Genomic DNA, 26,180 nt, shown 5'->3' on the forward strand with positions numbered 1-26,180 from the left:
CGTCTCCTTGTAAAAACATCCTGAACGATGAACACTGAACTAATCCTATCCCGAAGAAGCTGGTTGTTTGACAATAAAGACGACAACTCCCATGATCCCACGCTACTTCACAACGTCATCACATACCGTCTTTTGTTACTGTTTTGATTGAGAGACCCCTAGTGGCTGAAATTACATATTGTGCGTTTAACTGTAGTAGGATTTTTCATGCAGGACTTTTTCTTGTAATTGAGTATTTTTACATTGCTGTATTGATGCTCTTACTTAAAGGGAAACTTATTTTTCAACCTGGACCCTTCTTAACATTTTTTCTCTCTGTCCCTCATTGATTTGCCAGGGTTTCATCTAGTGTATTAATCCTTACTGGTTGGTCAGTTTCCATATTTGAAGTTCTTGGGCTAGAGGTAATATTGTTAGACTTTTGGGGGCTCTAGGGGATGCAGGGCCTATAAACCTGCCTGCAAACAGCCTGTAAACATGAACAGCAGGTGGAAAAATCAAGTAGGTTTGGCATCTGGCCTTTATTTTGAAGGTTGTCACCGGAAGTCCTGCTTTTCATCTCTTCCGGCTGACTTGACGGTGGCATGTCAGCAGTGAGCCAGTCGTCCAGGGGAGCGGCAGCCAGAAGGACTGTGTGTGTGTGGCTATGAGAGGAAGTCAGATGTGTTAACCTGGTCGTCTCCCCGGTGTACAGGCCGCTGTACAGCAGGACCGCCCGACCGGCCCGGAGGCTGCCGTCGCTAAGTTACCTAACTGTCTAGCTAGCTGGCTAACCTCATCCCGCTAACTTCACCAGTTTAAAGCGGCGTAAGGAACGAGCAGTGCGGGGAAAGCGGGGCCTCCGGCTACTACGACTTGGTCTACGGCTGCTCTGGAGAACTGAACACCTCGGTTTATTTCCCGGAGCAACATCCTGCTGAGATGGGTGAGTAGACAGCTAGCTAACACGAACTGTTTTCACCATTTCGGTTAGTTAAACCATAAAATGGTCGTTAAGAAAACGCCTGCAAGCAGCGCCGTATGGTCGACATTATTTATCATACATTAATGGCTGCATGACATTTACGTTTATCTTCACTGTTTTCTATTTTATTAGGCATGAATGTCAGTCATATGAAAAGCTGACTTTAGCTAAATCGTGTGTAGTGCCTCAGTACTCGGGTGGGGTAGCTTCCCTCTCTCTCTCTCCATCCACTGTCTGCTGTTACTGCTCGTCATGTTTTTCCTGTGTAAATATTGTTTATTCCGATTGCATTACCCGATGTAACTCAGCCGGGATTTGAAATGGCTTGAAGGTCTGAGTTGCTAAATGAATGTACATCCCCTGAAATGGCAGTGCTGTTGATGGTGTAGATGGCACTCCTCCATCTCCACAGCTGTTATGCAATGGGATCCAGCAGCCTACTGTGTGTTGCTGTTTATACTGCACTGCTCTCTACACTGTTACTGTTTCTGCAGGTTAGTGGTGTTCACACATTGCTTACTAAAATGAGCTCAGGCCTAGTATTATATCAGCATTGAATTTACTGCTAAATGCCATTTAAAACTTGCCGTAGATTCCCTAATTATTGCTCCTTCATCTAAAACCAGTGCGATAGTTGCATCCCTGAATGGCATCAGTTTATGAGGTATTTCACAATCCCAGGCAGGATCACTCCTCTCCATTGATATAAGGCACTCAGGGACGGAGGAATGGATGGATGTGTGGGTTGTGCAGTGCATTAGCAACTGACAGCAACAACCAGGTCACTGCAACGGTGTCTGAAATCCTTACGCAACCTACCATCACCTGGTTTGTGGGCAAAATGCTGGACTAACATTTGAGAACATTTTCAGTTCAAGCAATTCATAGCGTTTTCGAATTAATTTCTTTCTTTCTTTTTTTTTTAATCTATGGGGAAGTAGAGTGTCAGCCTCAGAGGTAATTAGAGTGCTTTCTGGACTGAACCTGACAGGTCAGTCCTAATCAGATTTTGCTGAGAGTGTAGACAGTACAGACTGAACTGAAGGCTGTGCTGTGAGTCAAAATGCAGTCAAAAACAGCTGTATAGAGCCAATGAAAAAGCATCACTTTGCCTCATACAACACATATACTGTATGAAAGCTACTTGCGTAATAGGCATTCAGCAGCCTTTATGTAGCCTAGTTGTACATGAATATCAGTCTTTTGCATCAGACTGTAAAAAGCTCTTTATAGATTATAAATCCAGTGAGGTACCACTCTTCACTGGAATTGTGGAGCTGTCAAATATCACAAAATGCTCAATTATGTACTGTATGTACTTATGTTATGAATAGATATCCTGTCTGTAATCCGGTTCTTTCACCGATTAGTAAGACGAATAGGAATGATAACCTGATTTTTGTCGTAGCATGTGATGGATGCGCAGCTGTGCGGCTGAATCAATGATTCAGTTTCTCTGGTTAACATAGCTGGCAGTGTAGCAGATTGATGACTCTAGTCTGTGTTATGGACTAAAGAGAAGTAGAAAGAAGAGCATTGAAGCTGTCTGTTGGTTTGTCCTGAAATATAGAAGAGCCGTTCACAAAGTCAGTGAGATAGGCGTCGCAACTACAATTGGCTTCACATTGTTGGCTGACAGGAGGTCGGCTTAGTAGCTCCATCATATGAGTTCTCTTACATTTTCTCGTTTTTAGCAATTACCAGCAACAAATGTACTGGGCAGGGCGTTTAACGGTTGAAAATTAAACATACTGCTCTCCAGTGGCTGCAGCTAACAATTATTTTCATTAACAATGAATCTGTCGATTATTTCCTTGATTATTCATTTGTTATAAAAAAATGAAAAATGCCTGTTATCATTTCTTAGAGCCCATTGTGATGTCTTCAGATGCCTTGTTTTGTCTGAACAGTCAAAAACAGTCATGTATGATGCAGAAAATCCTCAAATGAGCACATTTAAGAAGCTGCAACAAGCAAATGTTTTGCTATTTTGATATTTTAATAAATGACTAATGACTAGATTAATTTTCTGTTGATCATCTAATCAATGAATCGACTATTAAAGGTAGAGTCAGTCATTCTGGAGAAAGATTGTTGACATTTGAACTAAACACCCAATTAAATACACCTGCTGCGTCAGAAGCTCCGCCCCCCAAATTCGTATATTGCCAAGGCAACGACCAAAAGAGAAATATGGCGGAATCCAGAGCAATGCGTCAGCTGTAGAGTCACTTCTGTTCCTCTCGCACATTATCACAAGTGGGCTCATGTGAGCACGACAGTCTATCTCACTTCTATACTTTTAATTTTTTGTCATTTATCAGCTGATATACACACTGATACCAACATCATCATCTTGCATCATCTGCAATGAGTTAATATCAGCTGATATCAGCCGGGCTCTGGTAGGTAGCCGTCACACTGTTAGCTTGTAGAGCAGGCGAAATGTTTAATCTTGTAGCAGATAATTGAAATAAATGAAACTCTGGACAACAGAAGAAAACAGATGCTTTCCTCCAGTAGGGTTGAGTTCCAGTAGCAGCTTCCATTTTGGATCTGTTTCCAGGTCAGCAAAATAATCAGATTTGCTAATCTCTGCTATGCTAAACAAATCTCATGTCAAATCTTTTATCACTCCTCAGTCTTTTGTATTCACTCATGTAGAAAACATGCAGGCTTCTAATGTTTGAGTTTTCACAGACAGATGATGTGTTATCGTCTTAAGTAACTAGATGGCACGTCAAAATATCAAGCTGTCTGTATCGTGCCACTCGGTAACTGCACAGAGGACATTTCGACATGTCACAGCAGGAAAAGCTCAGGTTTAAATAATAAAATGAACGATGGCTAAAAATCCATTCAGCCGCTTCAGTCTCAGGGTCCTGGTACTGCACATGCTGGCTCACTGTCACACTGTCATCATTATGTGGTCTCACTAATGACAAGTCGAAATGTCTGCTGTGAAAAAAAGGCTTATTGTGGCTCGACACATGATTGCGTTTCAGCAGTTCAGCGAGACCAACAGAGTGGTGTGTCTCCTCTAATGAAACACTAGCTGAACCTCCCAGTTCAACTGGTACGCATATTATGGAATGAAAACGTGTGTAAAACCAGCTACACCTGTTATTATAGTGTGTCAGATATATATTTCATATCTGCTTTAGATGGCAGTTACAGCTTGTAAACATTTACATAGTATATTACTACAACAAGCTTTACAGTAGACCGTTATTTCATTATTTATGAGTTGAGTTGCTCTCAAATGCTGAAAGCTAAACATATTTGGATTTTTCTGCAGGTTTGTCATGTAGAAACTGATTTTTTGGTGGGAGAAAATACAAATACCATGCTTCTAAGATGATACAGTGTCCATATTTCTATGTTTTATTCTGTTTTTTGTGTGTCTGTGGTCCTGTTATTACTAAATGAAGCATATCAGAAAACAAACGATGAATCTAACACTTCTGTTTTCTGATACGCTCCATTTTGTCTGAGCTGAGGAGTTTCTAGAGGATTCAAAGATGGAATTGTACAAGTTAAGATTTATATAAAATTCTTTTAATGCTATAAATTAGCCGTTAGTCAGATGCTGGAAATCCCTGAGTGCAGTGTGTGCTTGCAGCTGTCTTGCGGTGAAATACATTCAGCACCTGCAGTAATTACTCCAATGCTTAAATAACACTTTGAGTTGGACTTGGCTGTATTTTTATGTAGATGCAGTGCATGGTGGTTTTAAAAGCTTGTTGCCTGTGTGACAGCAATATAAAACCGTATGCATTCATCTTCTCACTGCCAGAGAAAATGGTAATTTACAAGACCCAACTCCAGTAGTGAGCCTGGCGATGTTAAAGAGATTTAGAAGAGAGAGAAAATGTGACTTTATAGCCAAGCGTGTGTTGACGTAGATAGAAAAGTTCTGTCATCTGGGTCAGTTGGAGAGCTTTTGGTATATTTGCTGAAGTGTGGTCCTTTTTTTAAACATTTGTGCTGCCGTCGGCTTTCAGCGAGCTCCACATTTTGGAAGGATTCTTCTGTTGGGAAAACAAACCTGTAATGTTTCCTATTCCCAAACAGCTGAATAAATTAGCATGTATCCAGGTTCAAGTCTAAATACTCTGACTCACTCCCTCTGTCTTCCTGCGTTCCACTCAGCTCATCCCTATCTTTCTGCTAAATGATGTGTGTTTCTGTTTTCAGACAACCTGAGTGAAGCCCTGGAGAAGCTGAAGCTAGCGTCTACAGACAGCGCCACGGACAGCGTGGAGAGCTGTCTGGACTGCCTGCTGAAAGCGCTCGCTAACAACAGTGAGTATAACCTGATTCACAGCTAGTAGGATTTAAAGTCTCTTGCTCTAGTTTTCTCCTTAAATGTCACTCTGGCAATCCGCCTGCTTTGTACCCTGTAACATTTGGCGCACATGACTCAAATCTAAATAAAAGCAGTCGCAGTGTGTTCAACCACATTTTTGGGCAGTTTGACAGTGTTTGTCAGACGGGTTGAGTAATGACATCTTGCTGTTTGAATGAGCAATTCTTCCCCTGGCTGTTTAGCAGATCATCATTGCAATTTCTAAACCTGTGGAGCCAAACCAGTGTGATAATCTGGATCATTTCACAGAGAACAGTGGCTCTGCTTTGGTTCCTTCATTTATTGTTGTATGTCATGGTGTAGAGCCGCCACTATTAGTCAGTTCATCAGTAATCCAATAATTGTTTTGTCATTTTTTTTTAAGCAAACATGCCAAACATTTGTTGGACTCGGCGTCTGTGAGGATTTTTATTTGTCATACATGACAGTAAGTTGAATATCTTTAGGTGACTGTTGATTGGACAAAACAAGATGTTTGACATCTTTCTGAATTAGACAATCAATTAATCAAGAAAATAATGAATATAATCATTAGTCATGGTGAAATCTTTAATCGAGGGATCCATAAGTGATAATACCTCTTCACATGAACCTCTAGCTCCTCAGAAAATTTGAATGCTGTGGTTGCAAATAGAGTTCTGATTGTTGCTTCTTCTCTAATATCGTCCCTTCTTATCAATCTCTCTCACCAAGAGTCAATCAAAGCAGAACATTGGCTCTTTGAAAAGCAGCCTCTGCCTGTTCTACATCTACCATTTATTACAGCGTTGCATATATGCAAATATCTGTTATCTGAAAATGTGATGACATTCTGCTGTGAACGGGGATTTTTTAGGCCTAATCAAGCGAGGCAGTTGCTTAGGATTCTATCAGCTACTTTTCCCAGCCTGTAAGAAACGTTGTGCTGCTCTGATACAAAGCGACGTACGATGTGATCGATCAGGTACCTGCTGGGCCGAATCAGACAGACCCTCATGTCCTCATCTCAGCTCCTCGTCATCGCACTTAGTTGACAGATAACAGTTTTATTAATCTTTAGGGTATCAGCTGTAAAGCCAGATGTTTGCTCTGTGAATAAGCATTATCAAAACAGCCTTGTTAAAACAACCACTGCACAGCAAGTTAACAACAAAGCCACACAGCTACTGTAGCTACAGCCAGCTGTTTCAGTGACTCATAAGAAAGCCAGCAGCAGTAAGCCATGCAAGCAGAGCCGCACTGGGTTCCAAAAATGGTCATTTCATCTCTATTTCAGTGACATTTTGCAGGTGACTCACACCTTTTAAGTGCTGCTTTTGGTTGAAAAGTATTTTGTGAATGTTGAGGTTGAACAGAGACAAAATATTAAAGGAAATATTACAGGAAACCAGCAGATTATATTTTTGACGCAGAGCAATTCAGCTTTAAATCATATTCAGATTGCTTTAATAACTTCAGGCCTACTGTAAGCTAAGTGAGCACAGTAATTAGTAAAATGAAGGGTGAAAAAATCAAATTAAAATAAATATTGGCTCACAAAACATAGTGGACATCCCATAAGTGAAAGTCAGATAGTGATGATACTTGCATTAGTAGGTACCTTGTACTTCTGAAAGCATCCATTAATTAATTGTGTCTCTTTCTCCCGCAGACACAGAGGCCAGTATGAAGATCCAGGAGATGGGTGTTCTTCCGCTGCTCCCCACCCTGCTAAACCCCCAGTCTTCCTGCACCCCTAAAGTAGCCAACATCATAGCTGAGGTGGCCAAAAACGGTGAGGTTCGGTTTCCAAGCCCATCCAACCCAGGAACATCCTGACTTTCTGTTCCTCCATTTGTCAGTATTCATTTTTTTACACTTTCTCTTGCTCTCATCCTTTTTTTTTTCATTTGTTTCTCCATGTTTTCCTCGTGAATACATGATTTTGTGTGAAACGGAGCAACCATCGATCTTTCTCTATCGATAAAGATATCAAGAGTCAGTTTGATGGACAGGTCAGTTTTAGCTGCACTTTTGGCATTTCAGAGCTAAGCTGTCACTGACTCTGAGGTTATTGTGTAAGGACTCAAACCTTGCATAACCGCATTGTCAGAGAGATTCCACTTTCCATAATGCCTCTGTGTGAGCACAGGAAAAAAGCTTTTAAAGTAGAAAAAAAGCAGAAGTGAAAAGAATTTGGGGCAAGAAAAGGTTAGGATAATGAATGGGTTTTTAGCAGCTTGCAAGACTGCAGCTAATGATCACTCCACAGCAGTTTGCCAAGCTTGGCAACAACCCGCTGGCATTTATCTGTCTCCGCTTCAGGAAATGTCTGCAAGCAGCCAAGTGACTGCTGGGCTAAAGACAACTCCCTTTCTATCTGACAATTTGATTGTTTAAAGCTTGCACCGGGTAAGATTTAATGTTACCATATTTGACTTGTTAGTCTAAAACACCACCACAACAGAGGAGAGAGTGTATCATCCCCTCGCCTCGTTTGTCCAGATGAAAATCTGATTAGAGCAGGGTCGTCAGTGAGACGTCCTCTCCACATACAGAACATAGTGACTCAGAGATTACTGGAAGTGAGAAATGGAAACTGTGTCTTAGATAGCAGTGAGTGATCACTCCATCCACAGATAGCTTCTTTTTCATTTCTTCAGTTTTAGGCATCAAGGCAAAGCTTTTCTATTGGCCAGTGATAGATGAAAATATGTTTATTTGTCTGTGCATTATTTGCATCGGCCATAGATTCAGCCTATCAGGACATCTGTCCTTTTGTACCGTTTCTATACACCAGGATGTAGTAAAGAGTCTGCCGTTAAGCAACTGCTCACCCAGTTTGCTCACTGTGGCTGCTGCTTCTTTGAACATTCTTCTCTGCAATATTTCAAACAAAACAGCTGAAGAAAAAACACTGACAACGTCCGTATCTCCACGTGTACGCGAGGTTATAGCAAATGGTAGCAGCTGGTACTAACCTCGGTAATGAATACGTTGCATTTCCTGTTACTGCTTCCAAATAAAAGCCTGTGGGTGCTTCACTAATGAAAAGCTGTTAATGTGAAACATGAGCAGCAGGAAGCGATGGCTTAGAATTAGCAATAAATATGGCTGTAAGAGGCAGGATCAACTGGTCGATGGCGACTGATGGGTTGGTGACCGCTGGTTTCTACTGTTCTCTCTCTATCTCTTTTATTTCTCCAGGTTTATTGGGGGTTTTTTTGTGGGCAGCGTTGCAGTTCAAGCAGGACTGTTTTAATGCAATTATACTCCAATTTACGCTGACCTGTTCTGCTTGCCTCTCTCTAGAGTTCATGCGAAGTCCCTGCGTCGAAGCCGGCCTCATCCCTCCTCTAATTCAGCTGTTAAGCTCCACCGACCAGGAGGTTTTACTGCAGACCGGCCGAGCTCTTGGCAACATCTGTTATGACAGCCGTAAGTAGGAGTTTGCTTTGCTTAAGGAACATTGAGCCCGGTCATCACCATCACAGAGCCAACAGCACATAAGTAATAAAAATGATTCTGCTTTTGGACTACAGGAGACAAAACTGATGTTTAAGCAGCTACACAGCCTTTAACAGGTTTACAGGATTACACACAGGGACATGTGATTGCCATTTATTTCTTTTGTTGAGCTCCAAATAACCCAGCTCACTGCTGTCGCAGAGCGTGTCCTCTATTTGCTGCCTCGCTGTTTGTTAGTCGTGAACACTTAAATTGAATTTTCTCTGACATTGAAGGTAGTTTGATAACATTCTCATTTTGGGAGGATTCACCTTGAAGGAGCTGCAGGTTCGTTCCAGAAGAGAAAGGATGTTTTGTGGTGATTGATGTTACACTTCTAGCAGCATAAAGTGATGTTAACATGACAGTTTAAACATGACTCACACTTAGACTCCAGGTGCTTCACACACCCGCTAGGCTGTAGCTTCTTAAACCCTGTGACTGCTAACACCGTAGACGACTTCATTACAGATCAGATATTTCTAAACGTATTACACCGCTCTGCTGTTTTGTCAGATGGTTTTTGTCGATGAAATCCCGGCTACTGGAAGACGGCAGCAGAGCACCCGCCACAAAGCCGCAGAAAAAAAAGTTTAATCCTCGCTGAATCTGGGTATTCCCTCCTCGCTGACCCAACAGCTGACACTCACTGTGACCAAAATGCAAAGCTTGTTTGTCTAGCTTGTCATGAGTAAAACTGTCCTACAGTGGCAAAAGTCACATATTTATGTGATTATGAGCAGCAAAGCCCTCTGATAATGATACAGCTGAAAAAACATGGCAGGTTTATATTATAATCATCACTAACAGCACAAGTAAAAAACTTTTCATAGTTGAAAAAACAACCAACTTCAAGTGTTTGTTAATCTGACAGCGTGAACTCGTGCTTTCAGCATTATTCATTCTAAACCATCAAGCACATGCTCATCAACAGCTGAAAGGCTTCAGATTGTACATATCCTGAAGTTATGATGTAATTGGACACGCATGATAGAACCACACGTGACGACAAAACCACGTTACGTGATAGGAAATAAAACAAAGGTATCACAGTTCATTTGACAACGACGCTAACACGTGGCACCTTTTTGAACCGTCTCGCTTTCAGACCTTTTGATTAGTGAATGTTCCAGCAGAGTATTTGACCTCAGGGAGGAGCAGCAGATTTTAAGCCTGATTTTGCAGACAGCTTTAGAAGCTTTAATCACAGCTGTCAGTTCTGGCGTATAGTTCCTCCTCTTGTTGAAAAGCTGGGTATCCGTGGAATCTGGTGGGATGTGACATTTGTTTGAGTGGAGGGGGGTCTCAGTGAGCTGGCGCTGCTTTATGACAGACACACTGGGAGAGTGTGGAGAAGCAGCTGCTCGCTACCTTAAAGAAACACGCTGTGATATGGAAGACGTCGCCTCGGTCGCTTTAGTGAATAACCAGTGTGCACGCTCACTAAAAATGTGGTGTACACAAGTGGGGCATAATCATTATGAAGTTAAAAGAGCTGTTACATTTCATACAGTCACAATATAAATAGAAAGTAATAAGACTCTTTAATTATACATTTGAAAATATTGAAACAAGTGAATCAAAGTATATTAATGTTCATTTTTAGCAATGTGCTTTCAAAGTGAAGAATTGTGAAATATTTAGCAGTTTTACATCTATGTTAGTGATGGTAAAGGTAACGAGGGTATGATCAGATGTCTGAACCTCTCCAGGTGACTTCTTCCCAGGGGTTTCACTCCAAGCTCGTTCCAGATGTGCGAGCTCAACACCCCGTCCCCAAAAGGTTTCAGTATGCTTCAAACAGACGTCTGAAGGCAAAAGTGTTCCCACCTGTTCCTAATAGCCCACACCACCTCCCGATCTCTCTCCAACAATCCAGCGTCTTTGTGTGCGAGGAACAGTACAAACGTTGCACATTTTTAGATTTCCTCCAAATAGCCACTGTTTGCCTTGATGACAGCTTTGCACACTATTGGCTTTCTCTCAAGCAGCTTCATGAGGAAATAGTTTTCCAACAGTCTTGTTCCCCACATGCTGAACACTTGAGCGCTGATTTTCCTTCACTCTGCGCTCCAACTCATCCCAAACCTTTTCAGTTGGCTTTAGGTCTGGTGATTGTGGAGGTCAGGTCATCACTCTGCTTCTATGTCAGATAGTCCTTACAGAGGCTTACAGATGTATTGCCGATAGTGTGCAAAACTTTCATCAAGGCAAACAGTTGCTACTTTGAGGAATCTAAAATATGAATGTGACTTTTTTGTTTACTGCATAATTCCACGTTATTTTATAGTTTTGCTCTCTTCAGTATTGTTCTACAATGTAGAAAATAGTAAAAATAAAGAGAAACCCCTAAATGAGTGGGTTTGTCCCAGCTTCTGACTGGTATTATAGTCGTATACAGGAAAAGAGCTTGAGACTAGTTCAAAGCTTGCTACCTTCACATCTCTGCACTCTTGACCAATTGTGATTGTCCGTTTGTGTGTTTTGGAAAATTACTAAAATTGTCAAACACAGCGTCCCCCTTCCCATCATCAGAAAGGGGGTTACAGATGCATTTAGCATTTAGATTGAAGCATACTGAGACCTGTAGTGTGAGCCCAGACAGCTTCTATGTGTGATTTGATGCTTTTGGGTAACTTCAAGTACCCAGACGCCCTTCACATTAAAGCATCACGTGAAGAGAAGAGAAACGGGTGATATTAAGCACCTGGTATTGCAGTGGCGCCGAGAGGTGAGGCGACACGGGCCGCCAGGTGCAACTGGAAGTAGCCGACACAGTCGCACCGAGAGGGCTGACTCATGTAACGCTTCCTTTGGCAGCTGTCCCACCAGACAAAGCCCTCCCAGAGAGACTACTGTGCATTTATTGTTTCTCTGAACAACACAGATGAAGTCTCTAATAAATAACAGTATCAAAGATAAACCGCTGGTCATCAAAGGAGCAGGATCTGGAAATGGACAGCACACAAAGGCTCCATTATGCCAAATATATCCACTGTCAATGGTCAGTTTATTCAAGCTTTTTTTTTTCTTCTTGTTGTTTTCTAAGATTTCAAGCCTTTGATTTTGCTGTTGTTGATTGTGTTGACTTCTTGGCTGCAGCAGAATGAGAATTTTTCATTCTGTTGCCACACACAGAAAGAAATTGTATTAAAAACAAAAAAGAATTATGGCCACCAATGTCACATGTGGCATTAAAAATCCAACTCTTGTATGGATTTGAATAATAAAAAGCTTTTGTTAGAGGGATCTAGGAACCAGCATCACATTAATCCTGAATCACCACACAGGAGCTAGACTTGGATTTGCTTTATGTCAAAACAGTCGTGGTCATAATTCTTTACTTATTTTATGCAGCTTTGTGACAGTTTTTATAGCCTTAGTTAGCATTGATTTGTATGTTCTGTCCTGCTTATTTAACGTTGCTTTCATGTGTATTTTTTCAGGTTGTGGTTATTATTATTTTTTTTTTCTTTTTTCTTTTTTTCTTTCCTTTGTGGTTGATTTGTGTCCTGGCCTCTTTGTTTTGCAGATGAGGGCAGGAGTGCAGTTGACCTGGCAGGAGGGGCTCAGATAGTAGCTGAACACATTAAATCCCTCTTCCAAAATACTGAGCCGGAAAATGAGAAGCTCTTGACTGTCTTTTGTGGCATGCTGATGAACTATAGCAATGATAATGGTAATGACCATCTTCCCCCAAGAACAACTGTTAAATAATCTGAACTAATCAGCGGAATCTTCTCTTTCTTATACACAGACGATGTCACGTTATTTTACAGACAGGAGGGTTGAATTGTTTTGGACTGACCATTCTCTTGATCTTTCTACCATGCTCTCTGTTGCTTTTTCCAACTTCACTTCTGAGGTAATCTGCAGTTATTAATATTTGCTGAGAGGCATAGTAGCGGTACCTCTCCCTCCTCTACCTCGCCCCTGTAAGTGTGCGTTGTTAATAGAGTCAGCAGGTAGAATACATTCATCAGCTAGTTCCTCTCCTTGCTTCTTAACAGATGAAAGGCCTCGCACTAGCCTGTATCAAACTGCTGAATCCTCCTTTCTGTTTGGCATAAATGCAGCACCAAACAGCTCATAATATTATTATCTTGGAACGATGGAAATAAAATTTAAAAAATTCCAGAATAACACGTCAACAGTTATGGAGGATTTGTCTACACTCTGTTATGGTGCTGCTGTTAGGCCTGTATACTGTGTAGATCCATTATATTGACTAGTAGCATACTGTAGATAGAGTAGTTAAAGGTGTAGTTCAACATTCTGGGACGTGTGCTTAGTAAACTTTCTTTCTGAGAATAAGATGAGAAGATAAATCTCATGTCTGTGTGTTCACTACAGAGCTGGAATCAGGGTGTGGTTAGCCTAGCTTAGCATGAAGACTGGAAAGGTGAAGAGAAAGCAAATAAACACATTTCCTACAATCCTGAACTATTCTTTTAAGCTGTAGGGAAATGATCATGTGTGTAAAATGTTTTACAAATGCATTTATCCAGTGATTTAGTTTAAGTAAAAAGTGCCATCCTTTTTTTTTTTGCTTTTTACAGATTTTCATTAAAAGATTTAGCCAAATTAAAAAAAAAAAAAAAATCCACAATTTATGGTAAATGAGGACGTAATGACAGCTTGCAGTATTCTTTAACAATGGAAGGTGATGAGAAAAATGCAAAAGAGCTGCTGAATAACCTGCAGAATCTCTTGAGGCAACCAGGAAAAGAATATTCTATTATTTATAGATCTGTATTGATTTATTATGTAGAAGTTTTCTGAAAATCAAATTAAAGATTCCAGATACCTTTTTTTTTTTTTTTTTTTAAAGGGATGTTAACAACATAAGGCCTAATATATAGTTTTTTTTAAGCGATCCATTTTTATTTTTAAGTTTCTATCCTTACAAAATTACTTTCAGTCAACATTTTTACTCCAATTTTATCTTTTAATACATTTTTTTGGCATTTTATTCCTTTATTAGATAGCCGACAGTAGACAGATGGCAGGAAATTGGGGGAAGGAGAGATGGGGAATGACAGGCAGCAAAGGTCCCCAGCTGGACACAAATGGAAGACGTTCAGGTGCACACTTGCCACCATAACTACTACGTACTAAGGCGCCTCTCAATCCCCTTTATCATTATATTTACTCCTAGGTTAAATTAACAGATTAGACCAGCTTAGAAAAGGTGGAAAAAACGATTAATTGTCATCCACTGTATCCCTGCATACATGTATTTCTGGACTATCCGACAATTTGCATCTTTGTGATAACAAGGCTTGTTGAGAGCAGCAAGTATGTGATCTGACAGACTTGCAGCTCCTGCCAAGGTGCCTTTTGGCAATGACGGTTGGATCTCTCGGAGTGGGTGGTGTGAGGTTTGGGGTTACATTAAAAGAAGAGATGAGTTTTTGTGGCTTTCAGCAGCTTTCAGCATCTAGCTGACTTCTCATGTCTAGCTAATGCGCATTTACTAACACTGAATCATCGCATTTAATGCAAGTGAATGCATTATAATTCCAGATGAGTGCACACACCATGTGCTGTAATGAATAAGATAGTTACAGTGTAATATTTGAAGGTGCTTCGTTTTATACTTTGTAAACATTAATGTAAAACTGGCAAATTAATCGCGACACGTTGGTGCAAATATTGTAAACGCTGTCGATGAGACCATGGGTGAGTTGATGAAGTGGTGTTTTTTACTGGTGGTATTTTTGGGACAATTCTTCCAGCAATGCTAATGCTTCATGCCCTTTCTGTTTTTGGATTCTCCTCAAGTCAAGTTTATTTGTATACTGTAGAGCAATATCACACACAGTGTCTCAATAGATTCTACAGACGGTTAAACACAGACGATCTGTTGGTTCTAAATCCAAATTTGCTTAGTGATGAGATTGTCCTGGTTGACCTTCCATACGGATCTGAAGATTCTCCTTCTCTCTTCTGTCGTGCTCCTCTTACCCTCTCTTGTGTCCCTCCACCACTGATTCATCAGCTCTGGGTTTTTAAATAAAAACTACATCTAAATGCTTTTCTTTTTGCTCTCCAGGTGCTTCTAATAGCTCTACCATGTCTTACCATCAAATCGCAAATGCTTCTACACATTTCCTTTTAGGTTTTGGGGATCTAAAATGTACTTGCCTTTTTTCTAACTCACCCAAAGAGAACCGTGGTGCATATTGAATCTGTTTATATACGTAATCCTGTGTCAGTGTGTGATGAGTATTTTTGTAAGATTTTATTGTGATTTCCTAAACATACATCAGGCAGGAATTCCTTTGTTATTTCATTACAGTGTTAATGCGCTCTGTTTATGGTGTCATCTACGTTCAATGGAAGCAGTACATAGTGTTATAGAAGAAAAAACGCTTTAATATCAGTTAAAGAAATGCTCACTGTTTAAGTACACTGTTTAAGTGTATGATATAAGCTTTCAAGCAAAAAGAACATTTTTTTTCTTTGTCTCCTACAAACCTACACAAAGATTTAAAAAAAAAACAGATCGACTGCCCATCTCTCTGTCTGTCTCTGTTTTTCCAGATTCCTTACAAGCCCAGCTGATCAATATGGGTGTGATCCCCACTCTGGTGAAGCTGCTAGGCATCCATTCCCACAACACAGCCCTGACAGAAATGTGTCTAATTGCTTTTGGGAATTTGGCTGAGCTTGGTGAGTATATCTTAACACTTGTTTAGTCAACCATTCTAACATCCACATTTCACCTAGATGACCTGAGCTTCATTTACTGATATTTAGTTACTTGGGTTTGTCAGATATTGTCAGGTTTTATTTAGAAATAACCAAACCCCAAACCCATACTGAACTGCTGCTAGGTCATGTCACCATCTCTTTTACTTGTAAGGGAATGACATCAGCACTGTTTTAGAAGATAATCAGTTGCCATACTAGATCACAGAAAGTGTAATCATTGTCCAAACTGAAAATTACATGAATCTAAATGGAGTGATCATAAGATGTCTTGGAATGGTCAAGACAGTATTTTCTAACTGTATTTTGATTGGTTCAGATTATAGAGGAGAGGATCTCTTTCATGACATGCCTGTGATACTCCTCTTGTGTTTTCAGAGTCCAGCAAAGAGCAGTTTGCCTCCACCAATATCGCCGAGGAGCTGGTGCGTCTTTTCCAGAAGCAAACAGAGCACGAGAAGAAGGAAATGATTTTTGAGGTTTTGGCTCCTCTTGCAGAAAATGGTAATTTTTTTTTCTTTAATCTTTTTCTAGTTCTGTATGAACTGTGAGGGAAATCTGGACATTCAAAGACAAAACAGGCAGACTGCAGTATCCTGTCATGCCTGTAGATAAACTCATGTCCACCTACTGTACAGTAAATGATCCTCTTAGTGTGAGTCATGCTTTCCAGGCTAGTTGCTAACTGCACATTCATGGCAGACAGCTCCTGCATTCGCTCAGCTGCTCTTTTTCAAATGCGTGTGTGTGTGTGTTTCAACAACAGAGAGAGCATCTTACAGACTGTTGTTATCACCGTTCCAGGCACACTGGGTGCTCCCACATTGTCAGTCTCCAGGACAACGTCCTACTTAACTCTACTCTAGAGAAACCTCTCTCTCTGCCTCTCCATCTCTCTTTCAACATCTCTTCATTTGTCACGCTGCATGTTGTTTAGTACATCTCTAGAGAGGCTAAACAGTCATATATTGTCCTAACATTCAAATGATTTCAAAGGAAAGTTGCAAAAAAAACCTTTAAAATGCAGGCAAACACTCATATAGGAACAGCTGTGATGAATAATCTATAATAATTTTTTCAATCAGTTGTTTGGTTTATAAAATATTAGGAAATAGTCAAAAAGCTCATGTTGACATCTTCAAATTAGAGATGAAGTGATATGGCTTTTCAGGGCTGATGATGATGATGATAACTGTGGGTTTGTTGTGGCTGACACAGATATGACACCTGAACAGAAGAGAGGAAACAATATTGACTCTCCTATAATATCTACACTGGATTCTGAAGCATTACAGGTTTAAGGTTTTCACTGACATCCAGAAGGCATCAGCATACCTGTGATTTTATTTATAAGGTGGTGTTATCTGTGCGTTGCCATGTTATTTCACATCTTGAGTTCAAAGTGAGGACAGGTTTGTGTCACTGTGCACCTTACTGCTGGAATAAACCAAACTGAAATCACAGTCACTCCTCTGGGAGACTTCAAACTGATATTTTTAACATTTGTCAGTTTTAATTAACGTGTCTGTGTGTGATGATTTTGTTTTGTTGTGAATGTTTATATATGTAATTTATTCTTCCTTTTGTCTCCTCAGTGTCTCAATGAGACTTAACTAACATTCAGTATAATATGCTGTTATCCTGCATGTGTTAATGGCGTCACATGATGTATATCATATGATGCATATCACATGATGCACTGCAGCAGCAGCAGCAGCAGCAGTGTGTTTCAGTCTTCCTCTCTGACTGTCTCGTCCTCTCTCTCCCTGCCAGATGTGATCAAGCTGCAGCTGGTGGAGGCGGGTTTGGTGGAGTGTCTCCTGGATGTGGTGGCTCAGACTGTGGACGGAGAGAGAGAGGAAGACATCGCCCAGCTCAAGACTGCCTCCGACCTCATGGTTCTCCTGCTGCTGGGAGGTAAACACCAGGGACCAATAATGATCTAACACTAGATGGGTCATAATTATATGAATCAAATACACAACTATAGATGTTATTTAATGAAGTTATTGACAATCAATAAATAAGTGATCAGAAATATTACAAAGAAATTAAATATCAAATGTAAAATATAAGTATCTCTCCCTAAAATAAACTCATAAGTTGGCAATTGAATAAATAAATAAATAAGCAATGACATATATATCCAAATAAATCAGTATCCAGTGAAATAATAAATATGTTTATTATTTTACAACTCAATTCCAACTTGAGTGTCTATTTGCAGGATGTCTCTTTTATGCCTCTGTGCTGGTGACAGATGTTTTCAGGTTGTCCGTCTGTCCGTCCCCTTCTCTTGTGAAGGTTATATCTCAGGAACACCTGGAGGGAATTTCTTCAGATTTGGCACAAATGTCCACTTGCACTCAAGGTTACTGTGACCTCACAAAAGACATTTTTGGCCATAACTCAAGAATTCATGTGCTAATTATGACAAAGTTTCACACAAATGTCTAATAGGATAAAAATAAAGACATTTTATATCCAAAATGTCAAAAGTCAGCTTCACTGTGACATCATAATGTTCTGCAAATACACTTTTCTGGCCATTATTCAACACCATAACTCAGGAACAGAAGAGGAGATTGTGACCATATTTCACTTTTGGTCAGATAGTGAATTGGTGACACTGATCTCAGTGCCCACCTTGAAACTGTGCTGATTGTTTAGATCTGTGAAGCATCCACGTTTTAGAATTTGTGGCTTTTTGCAGCAACAACCATATCTGAAGAATTGTTTACTGTCATGGCTACAACTTTGTGTTCTATCAGAATCAGATTTGTTGGCCAATTCTGTTGCTTTGTCTGCAAAGATTGAGACAAAACTTATGGAGTCATATCCATAGATTGTATATAAAGGCATCACCTGTCTGGTCCGGTCAGTCTGAGTTGAAAATTGAAGGAGAACAGAGAGGAGTCTTGAGCAGAAAGGACCACATCTTCTAATCTTTACGCATACAATATATGACCATAAATAATAATGAACAGTCTGCGGAGTCCTCCATCTGGCAGCGATGTTAAGAATGAATAATTCAGCCTTAATGTAAATATTTTAATGCAGCTGAATAGATTTGAACATGGTGTCATAAAATATGCATACCGGTCCCTGCTATTAGTCTTACCAGCCCCATCAGATCACATTCATTTAAACTTTATTTCATCAAGTAGTCTCACTGAGATGAAGATATATTTTTCAAGAGAGACCTGAGAACAAGAGACCTTTTGTAATCAGATAACCAAATTAGTCAAAATAGTTCCAAGAGTCATGAAAAACATCAGATAATTAAAGCTTTAAATTCTCCTAGGAGAAGGGAAGAATCCAGCTCCAGAACATTTTGCAGCTCATTGCATTAAAAAAATACCTGAAACCATTTCTGCCAAAATTAGTGGTTACATAAGGGATATTTAAGGTTAAGTAGTTATTGGAGCGTGTGCTGTAGTCACAAGATTTAAATGAGAGAAGAGATGTTAGTTTGGAAGCTTCAAAAGTAGATCTTAATAGATGAATATCATGAGATGATCATTTCGTCTGGTCTGTAAACCTTGTGATACAGAGAGCAGTGATGTTCATAATGCTGCTGAAGTAATGACAGTACAGACCTTCAAGTTGACTGAACAATAATTTTATGCTTTAAAAATGACAGACAGCCTTTAATTCTATGCAAGAAGCCTAGTTTCATCTTCAATCCCTGAGTCAAATGTTAAGTATGAATCTTGTATGACTCAGCAAGAGTGATATGGATACTACATGATGATGTCCTCTATTCATTTCTGTAGCAGCAGCAGCGTTATGTCACAGTTAATACATCTAGTCTTAGCAATGATTGGTCGACATATTGCGCTGCTGCGTGATAAATCTGGTCACTGTCAGATTAGACGATCATCTGAAATCAGAGTCATAAATACTTGACTACATGTTGGACCCCAACCAATCACAGCTTGCCACAACTTACATTACATACATACTGTAGGTGACTGGTAAGTTGGCAGGGACTGACTTCACTGCTCCACCCATGTTTGAAAGTGAAGCTGGAACCGTTCAAGGTCTCTAGGTAGTGAAGCTGGACTCTGGCTTTTTGGGCTAGCTGCATTTTTAAACAGATTTGCTGCCTCATAACACAGAATGACATTGTCTTCATGCTGCTGTGTAGACGAGTCCATGCAGAAGCTGTTTGAGGGAGGAAAAGGCAGCGTCTTTCAGAGGGTCCTGTCCTGGGTACCATCTCATAACCATCAGCTGCAGCTGGCTGGAGCTTTGGCCATCGCTAACTTTGCTCGTAACGGTAAGCTGTACTTCACTTTGTTGTGGGATGAAGTTAAATAATGGCTTAAATGTTTATCTTTCCTGTTGGGAGAGTACAACAAAGACAAATACTGCAACTGCTGTTTAATCTCAATTTCTTCTTAACTGTTCTCACGCCAGCTGAGAGCGTGATGTGTAACAACAGAAATAAACTTAAAGATCGTGGCTGGACATTTTCAAAACAGTTTTGAAAGTGATGATTCACTGGAAATCATTTCTAACACTATTAATTACTTGGTAAAGTAACATGTTGGCAGTAGCCAGCACTGGTCAGGCTTCCTGGTAAAATGCAGTGTCTGGTTTGTTTATTCCTGTGTGTAGATGGGAATTGCATCCACATGGTAGACACTGGGATTGTGCAGAAGCTTCTGGAGCTGTTGGATCGGCACGTTGAGGAAGGCAACGTCACCGTTCAGCACGCAGCTCTCAGCGCCCTGCGGAACCTGGCCATACCTGGTGAGCTGCTAACATCAGTCAAATTCAGACCACCCCGGTCCGGTCGGTCAGAGTACCACTGTACTGATCTCAGGTCTGTGTGTCAATATCACTGATACCTGAATGGATCCAAGCGGACTCGCTATCAGCTGTGATCAGGTGGTGGATCATCATCACTGCAGAGTCACATCTCTTTTATTTACAATTTAAATAAGGCACATTAAGTTAAAAGCACCCAATAGTCTTTTGTACAGTACAAGAAATAGATTTTCCTACAATAATACAAGTGGCATCAGCCTTGTAGTTTGAGAGTTGGCATTTGGAAATATTGTTGTAAAAGTGTAAAAATGTATTTTGTTCTCACAAAAGGTAAAAGCTAGGAATGTGTCCTTGATATTTTATTAAGTGTTAACTAAGCATAAAAACATTTTGTAGCAGAACAGTCACCAAATTGTAGAAAATTGCAAAGAATGGTGTTTTAAAGTGCACTGTTTCTCTTTCTCCAGTGGTCAACAAATCCAAGATGCTGTCAGCTGGAGTAGCGGATGTGGTGTTGAAGTTTTTGCAATCAGAGATGCCTCCGGTCCAGTTTAAACTCCTAGGGACGTTACGTATGCTCATCGATACACAAGGTAGAGATTTTACAATCGTCTCTCTATTCGCACCAATATGTTGACTCTCACCTCACACACTGAGAAGCAGTTTCTGCTGAATCAAGTCAAATGCATTTGAGTGCAAATTATTTGGAAAAAAATGTTGTTGTTGTTGTGTTGTGTTGGTCCAGCTGAAGCGGCGGACCAGCTGGGGACCAATGGGAAACTGGTGGAGAGGCTAGTGGAGTGGTGTGAAGCCAAAGATCACGCAGGAGTGATGGGCGAGTCCAACAGGCTGCTGTCTGCTCTCATTCGACACAGCAAGTCTAAGGTCAGACACCACGCTGCTCTCTTGAAGTCTATAAAATATTTATATTAATATGCCAACAAGAGTCTAAATGGTTATATATAAAACACAAAATAGTGCAGAGTTTAGCTTAAAAGAAAATCCTTTCCTGACCTGACAGCTCCCAAGTGGTTTTAGTTGTTAGATAATGAAGTGATTGATTAATTCCTGTTTTTTTGCTATTGTATTGGATCAAACTGCATCAGAACAAATACAGGAAAACATACATATTCATTATTTTCCATAATTTGTTGTTCTTTTAAATATATATGGAGGTACATTCTTAGGAGCAGCCTGTTAACAGCAGTCTTTTTTTGTGGATTTCAGGAAGTGGTCAGAACTGTCATCCAGGGAGGAGGAGTCAAGCACTTAGTTACCATGGCAACCAGTGAGCATATGATTATGCAGAATGAAGCACTGGTGGCTCTTGGTCTCATAGCAGCTCTGGATTTGGGTAAGAGCAAGAATGGATGAATACTAATTCATTCATTTACAACAGATTTGTATTTTGTACAGCAGTTTTTAAAGTTACACTTGGGCAACTTTGCACACCAAGCCAACATTTTTATATGCTTTATAAAAATACAAATAACTGCTTTGCAAAGAAATCTCCAATGCATTTTTTTAATTGCTTGCAGCACTTTTCATTATGAAACAATGAAGGGCCTTCAAACAGTGATGAGTCGTTAGGAGCAGGGAGAGTTCTCCTGGCTGATACAAGATCTTTAGAATTGCTTTACTTTGACAGGAATCCAGCTTGATTCATGACTAAAAATGCTAGAAGCATGCATCAAAAAGAACCGGACCAATTACATGATCCAGCTGCTCATGAACAGCAGCCGGCACTATGGATACACATAACTACTCTGCACACAGCCTCAGGGAAACATCTTCTATTTAAAAAATGCTGACATTTCCTACAGCTATTCATACATCCTACAGTTCATTCATAAACACAGAGACCAGAAAATTGACACACCAAGACTCTCTTTCTGGATTTCAGTTGCAGCTGAGAAGGACTTTGTTGGAGCCAGTCTGGTGTCGGTGCTTCACAAGCTGCTGTCAGACGAGAGGAGTGCACCAGAGATCAAGTACAACTCTATGATCCTCATCTGTGCAGTCATGGGCTCAGGTGAGTCCACAAGTCACAACTGACTTGTCTCATAAATGTTACATATGGGGCGGCTGTGGCTCAGGAGGTAGAGCGGGTCGTCCACTAATAGGAAGATCAGTATCAGTACAACATCAGAGTTATGTCATACTTACCGCTGTCTTTTTAACAGAAAGGTAGTCAGACTCTTCTTTTCTGTAGTTCCCTGGTGGAGGAAAGAGTTACCAAACTCCATTTGATCGGCAGAGTCCCTCTCTATCTTTAAGAAAAAGCTAAAGACCAGCTCTTTTGCGAACTCCTCCACACCTGATGGACTTGAGGTTGGAGGTTCTCCCATTTGAGCCACTTTAATGTAGAACATCTATGCAGGAAGTGTTGAGTCTAAATGATAGAAACTTAAAACAGTACGAAAAAACAGCAAAGTTGAAGCGATTGAAACTAATTCATGAATCAGAATTTTTTTTTTTTTTTTTTGAGCATTAACAGTGGTTTACTCTTGAGGGCTGTCACTGCAAAGACTCTCTTCTCTTCTCAGAGCCGCTCCACAAAGAAGTCCAGAGCCTGGCGTTCATCGACGTGGTGTCCAAGCTGAGGGCTCACGAAAACAAGACCGTATCACACCAGGCGTCGCTCACGGAGCAGCGACTAACTGCCCAGAGCTAAATGACTGTGTTCACCCCACCCCACACCCACCCACCCAAATGCCTGCCTGACCACATAATCACCCGACGACACCTCATGACTGCTCTCCCCTGTGCCCCATCGTCATGTGCCAAGGTACCATGTCGCGTTAACTGCCAGCCAGACATACAGTGACGTCTCTATCCCCAACCCTCCGCCCAGCCCACCTCCACTGGGGTTAGACTGATGTGCGTTTTAGACCGGCAATATTTTGTGCTGATATACAAATCAGAAAATCTGAGTATTTTCTAATTGAATTTTTATTTTGAATGATAAGAATTCACCCAGAATTAATCACTTGTTCGGGTGGAAGAGCCTCTGAAACTGTTTTTAGACCACCATGGGACACCAAAACTCTCCTCTGAAAGCCATAATAATGAGATTTATTTAGGTGGGTTAGCAGGTCCTTAAGGAACGGTGAGGCAGGTTTCATTCCAGGCTTTACAGACTGACACCCATTATGCTTTTGAGTCAAATGCTCAAGAGGTAGAAGCCATTTCTTTTTCTTTTTTTAAATCAGCTGACACATCAGTCTATCCCTGGTCCCCACCTCTACTTGTGCATGCATCTTCTGCTACAAGTAGCTCCACTGGAGCTGAGGCGCCATAGACAGCCTAACGCAATAGATAAAGAGACAACACTCTTTTACGACCATAGCTGTGATACCATCCGCCGGTAACCCACCAGTAAAAAAAATGTGCACAAAAGAACAAAAAAAACCCTTTCCTGTCGTGATTTTTCTTTCATTTTTAAGAAAAAGCCGCCATCTATGATGTGCCCAGTCGTGTCCCATGTAGCTCAAGTATAAATTGACTAGAAACTGTGCATGTTTTAGTCCTGTTGAAGGTGTGCCAGTGTTCATTTTACCTCTCTACTGCTCGCATAACTCCAAAGTACAGCCTGCCCTCCTCTACTGACACCTCCAGTCTTGTACACTCCTTTTTTTTTGCACTTGTTCTTTAAGACATGGATCTCGAGGTTTTATTCAGATTTTTAATTCCACAGTTGTCCAGACACATTCTCCCTGTTCCAACAGCTGTACAGTGAAGTTAAAGGCCCCACAAGTCTCCACCCCGTGTCGCTGAAAGAGAATCACATAAGAACCTGGTGAAGCACAGAGCTGTAGTCAAGTCTAACTCCAAGACTGAGTGCAGTCAAGTTTACATAAAGAAAAGGTCCAAATTGGAATTGATAGTGTTTCCAACTGGAAATATAAGACATTAAAAGAACAGTAGAGATGTTCAACTCCTTGCAGGAGCTGTGTTGGCCCTGAGTTAGGACCGCCATACTCAAACTGTCCTGAATCACTATCATCAAAACTTGGACATCAACAGATGGTAGACAATCTTCTAAGTTGCCTATAAGATGGGTAAAGACAATGTCAGGTAGGTTAAAAGTAACAAAAAACATAACTAAAACATGTTTCAGTCAGGCCAAGAGAGGTCTCTTTCATTAAAGTAAATACAAACTGTACAATAAAATCCACATGGTCCATGATGTATTTTACATACTTGTCTTTTACATCTTACTTTGCACCCACCTGACAGATTTTTCGCCTTATAGTTCACCAACAAGATTTCCTACCTTCCAGTGAGATCAAATTTTCAACATTACTCCCATTCCTTATGTATGAGCTGCTCAATGACTGAAATGTCCAAGTTCCTGGAAGTAGTGGTGCAGAACTGTGAAATATGACAGTCTAGGATGAGGGCTAGAACTCTGTATGAAAAGCTCAACATCGATCCAATAAATGCACCATAGTTCTAATCAATGCTTGACAACCTTTGCATATCCAGATTTCTACAGTTTAAAATCCTCTGTTTGCAGTGTTGTGGACAAAACTCAAGGAAATACCAATAAAAACATCCTGGTCAGCAGGAAATTATGAAGTAAGCAATGAAAAGCAGCCAAGAACAAGAGACAAAGTCAATATAGGCATGAGACCACCACCCAGGTTCATGATTCACTCCCTGATCCTGTTAGAACACACAATAACGCCCCCAAAAATCCCAAAACCAGGGACACTGATGTGTGCTGTAAGAAGAGCAGGGAGTGTAATTTAAACAGTACAAAATAAAGCAGCCACCATTCCTACATGTGTGTTTACAGTATGTATGTGTGTTGTGAATGTACTGCTTGGGGTAGGCAGCGTGGAGCAAAGTCTGGATTCTTATGAGAATAAGTAATTGAAGGCAAACAGAACAGTCAGTCGTTGAACTGCCTGACCACCACCACAGCACCACCACACAGGATTCTCTTTATATATGACGGTTGGTTCTTCTAGTCGAAGGGATTTCTGCTAACATGCATATCTCAGCATGTCCGACACTGTACCAACACCCTGTTAACATGCCACGGTGTGTTTCCTGGTCTGGGCCCACGCTTTTTTTTTAAAGGTATGAATGGTTATTTATCAGATTTGTGCTCTTCTAAAGACACATGCCAGTGGAGATGTATCCATAGTAACTGCGTAAAATACTATAAACTTAAATGTTTGTTGTAAATGTCATGAGTTGTACATTTGGAGGATTGTAACACAGCAGATAATAAAAGATGATAGCTGGTGATGGCTGATGTCTTTATTTCTTCAGTATGTCAGTGTTGTAGAATTCATCACCATCTTATTACAAAATAAATATCAATATCAAATTGTAAAATATCTGTGAACATAACCCATGTAGGCTAATCTTAAACTACGTTGCAGAAATGGCATGATTCCGTTAATTCACAGTTCCGCCACTGCTTCACTTAAGTGAAATATTTGTTGTGGTAACGTTGCAGAATTTTCGCCTAATTTGCGTGAATTTGACGACCGGATAGTTACGCAGTGTTTATTTGCCAGAAACAGACAATATATGTCTGAATATACTCACCATCAGCAGTTTTTTCTGTTATTTTCATCCAGTTCCACTATGTTAACAAAAGTATTTTGTGAAGCCGCCGGATAAGCTTGGATTTTACCCTATAGTAGTTGAAACCTTTTCAACTCACACGGACATCTTAGCTTCTATTTGCTAACCTGATGCACCAGATGGTTTGTTACACAGAACTATCTGAGAAGTCGTCCTTGGAAACTTTGGAAAAGGGCAGGCACTTTCAAAAAATTTGGCCTGGTCATTGGATGAACCATCTATCACCATCTTACCTTGCGAGGCAGCTTCACAAGATCATGCAAGAATCCTTTTAGGACGCTGATCGGT

At 40.5% G+C, this 26,180-nt stretch overlaps 1 protein-coding gene across 2 annotated transcripts; it reads left to right on the plus strand.

Moving 5' to 3' along the window:
• Positions 1-554: 554 nt before the first annotated feature.
• Positions 555-25,547, plus strand: rap1gds1 (RAP1, GTP-GDP dissociation stimulator 1). 2 transcript variants are annotated; one of them, XM_067578934.1, is made up of 15 exons: positions 555-925; positions 5,162-5,269; positions 6,964-7,086; positions 8,604-8,729; positions 12,331-12,477; positions 15,345-15,473; positions 15,891-16,016; positions 17,286-17,429; positions 19,663-19,794; positions 20,136-20,270; positions 20,756-20,881; positions 21,034-21,173; positions 21,516-21,642; positions 22,192-22,320; positions 22,835-25,547. In XM_067578934.1, exons 1-15 carry the CDS (start codon positions 922-924, stop codon positions 22,960-22,962), a joined length of 1,824 nt encoding a protein of 607 aa, XP_067435035.1. In that variant the 5' UTR covers positions 555-921; the 3' UTR covers positions 22,963-25,547. The 2 variants fall into 2 exon arrangements, with proteins under 2 accessions (XP_067435035.1, XP_067435036.1); XM_067578935.1 differs by lacking the exon at positions 12,331-12,477.
• Positions 25,548-26,180: the final 633 nt, after the last annotated feature.

Source organism: Thunnus thynnus, chromosome 22 (genome assembly GCF_963924715.1).
Source record: "Thunnus thynnus chromosome 22, fThuThy2.1, whole genome shotgun sequence".
Lineage (NCBI taxonomy): Eukaryota > Metazoa > Chordata > Actinopteri > Scombriformes > Scombridae > Thunnus > Thunnus thynnus.